Source organism: Mizuhopecten yessoensis, unplaced genomic scaffold, assembly GCF_002113885.1.
Source record: "Mizuhopecten yessoensis strain PY_sf001 unplaced genomic scaffold, ASM211388v2 scaffold716299, whole genome shotgun sequence".
NCBI classification, from domain to species: domain Eukaryota; kingdom Metazoa; phylum Mollusca; class Bivalvia; order Pectinida; family Pectinidae; genus Mizuhopecten; species Mizuhopecten yessoensis.
The window spans coordinates 20,301-23,338 of NW_018480047.1; the positions used below are offsets into that span (position 1 = coordinate 20,301).

The following is a 3,038-nucleotide window of genomic DNA, read 5'->3' on the forward strand; positions in this document are numbered from 1 at the left end:
GGCGATCCATTGTAGTAGAGGGTCCCATGGAGATTGTTTACACCTTATAAGACTTGGCGATCCATTGTAGTAGAGGGTCCCATGGAGATTGTTTACACCTTATAAGACTTGGCGATCCATTGTAGTAGAGGGTCCCATGGAGATTGTTTACACCTTATAAGACTTGGCGATCCATTGTAGTAGAGGGTCCCATGGAGATTGTTTACACCTTATAAGACTTGGCGATCCATTGTAGTAGAGGGTCCCATGGAGATTGTTTACACCTTATAAGACTTGGTGATCCATTGTAGTAGAGGGTCCCATGGAGATTTTGTCATGTAGCCAACATTAAAAACACGTCAAATGACTTCATTCTAACGTCACAATGGCTGATATTACACAAATAATAGAACAGATATTGACATAGATACATTTAGAGTGTGCATGACGCAATAATGTTGAACAAAATGTGAATGATGAATCTGCCAAAGATAGTACCCTTTTTCTGTGGAAAGTAGCAAAGATATATTTTAATTCCAGTTAATTTATCAAAATGATGTTAATTCCAAAACAGGGTGAATATACCGTTGCTGCATAGACAGTGGTGAGGCCACAGACATTGCATGATACCGGAAAATTGTCAACAAGTTTACTTCTTGTAAATCCCATAAATACTTAATATTGAAAAAAAACTCATACTTTGTTTTGTAAACGACCGCTGGGCGTAGGAAAAAATACTTGTAATAGTATGGCTTAGTTAGAACTTGGAAGGTATCCAATGTCATTGGTAAGAAAAATAAGAATTATTAAATATTGGATTAGGTTAAAGAGGACTAATAATTGTATTTTGCAAGCATGTTATAAATATATGTTAGAGAATAAGGATAAATGGGTTTTGAACATGAAAATGATTTACATAGACTTGGCCTAGGTTAAATATGGGAAACAGAAATAATTGATGATATGTGTTATAATGTTATTAGAGATTGTTATTGTTATATATAGACAAGAATGCAAATAAAAAGTAAGAACATATGCAAAGTGATATATCTATACATAGCTTTATCACCAGTTTGATTTACAGTGTTACTTAAGAAAACCATTCAACTAAAGAATATTTGAAAGAAATTACAAATATTAGATTATCTGATCATAATTTAGATATAGAAAAAGGTAGATATCAAAATATTGAACGTACTCTTAAAGTGTGTATTGTATGTAAATTAAATGATGTTGAAGACGAGTTTCATTTTTATCATTAAATTTGGCCAAATCTATAAAAGCGGCAAATGTAAGGAACCAATTAACTTATTGGTTACACTCTCCATACTGTTTGTACATTGCTGGTATTGTATTGTATTGTATTGTATTGTATATATTGCTGGTATTGTATTGTATATATTGCTGGTATTGTATTGTATATATTGCTGGTATTGTATTGTTTTGTATATATTGCTGGTATTGTCTATAAATATTGTAAATATATCTCACTTTTGAAACCGATATGTCAAAAAACTCAAGGTAATAAAGAACTTGAAGGAACTTGAACTTCTTAATGAGAAATGAATTAATCACATTTGATACCTAATATTGTCAAAAGTCTGCTTTGCAATACAAACATATCCTTTCTGTAATATACCACTCTCATTTTTGAGGAGTAAAGAATGACGATGATGATGATATAGGCTCTGTTTGGTTCTTGTTTTTGTGTTACAGGTACCCTGTGATTCAGAACAGAATGAGGTTTCAAAACTTAATGGAATATAGTTCCGATACCAACGGAGCCTCGCGAGCGGTCAGTCTTTGTCCGGTGTCCAGCTGTTGTTTTGTCCACCTTGAAGATCTTTACCCGATAGCCAATGTCCGGAGTATTGATACCAGTCTAAATGATGAGCAAAACTACTTGACACAACCAAGCATCTTGTTGAGTCAGCGACCGAAGGGAGATAACCCGGATACAGGATCACAGAATGGACGATCCCAAGCTGAGAGTGGCCGACACACGTCTACTATTGGCGCAAACTCGGACCAGAGGAGGAAAGCAAATATCCGTGAACGACGAAGGATGCAAAATTTAAATGAGGCGTTTAATTCATTGAGGAGAGTATTGCCGACATTTACGTACGAGAAACGTCTATCTCGAATAGAAACGCTACGCCTGGCAATTGTGTATGTGGACTTCCTGACCAAATTTATCGGCGGTAACACTCCGTCTGACATTCGCCTGGTTAAATTCAGTACTATTGGAAATATTCCTGATAAGTGCATATGATACCAGTCATAGGGACGGAGCTGGACTGAATCAAAGAGTACACATTATATTGGTACAGTGAACATGCTTGTTAGGGTGATGGTTGAAACATTTAACTGCCATTTCTGTTTCCTAGCGAGATATGTTTTACTATTTTTCAATATTTTCCAACGCAAGTTAATTAGGTACTATGCATAAGTACCATACTTGTTTCCATTGCTACAATTAAATGACAGAAGTTACCGCTGAGCATGGGTGGTAAACAACCGGTTAGTGTGTGTCTATAGTCTTGAAATACTGGAGTTGTTAGATTGAAGATTAGCGCCCCTCCGATACAGACATTCATTGAGGAAGTGAGTTGAAGTAACCGTTCCGTAATCTGTTGGAAAAGCTGTGGTTAAAATTACAGACTTGAACTAAAAGAACTATTTTAAGTATATGTGTTAAAAACAAAGCAATTACAAATCTTAAAACGAAAAACCCTTTATTATATTTTCTTGACAATATCAGCGGAAGTGACTCTTGAATCGAGCGGATTCTGCTGCTTGCGATGGAGATCTGGTGAAGCTATATTCCAGAACCATCTATTTGCTACCAATTTGTTTTTGACGAAATAATTTTGTTAGACACCAGTCCGCTGTATTTCTCGTTTTAATTAGGAGGAATTCACATATCCTGTTTTTCCAAGTCAGCGACAAGATTGCTACGAAACTGCGGTTCGTATTCATAAAATTACTATCGGGTGTCAAAACAACTCTAGTTGTAATTCTAGTTCTAGTAAAAACGTACTTTAAAAAAATCTAATACG

At 35.4% G+C, this 3,038-nt stretch overlaps 1 protein-coding gene across 1 annotated transcript; it reads left to right on the plus strand.

Moving 5' to 3' along the window:
* Positions 1 to 1,695: 1,695 nt before the first annotated feature.
* Positions 1,696 to 2,251, plus strand: LOC110442781 (protein Fer3-like; the record flags this gene model as incomplete). The annotated part of the gene is made up of 1 exon (XM_021486557.1): positions 1,696 to 2,251. A coding segment is annotated over one exon (556 nt), but the record flags the coding sequence as incomplete, so codon positions are not given.
* Between the last annotated feature and the right edge of the window lie 787 nt (positions 2,252 to 3,038).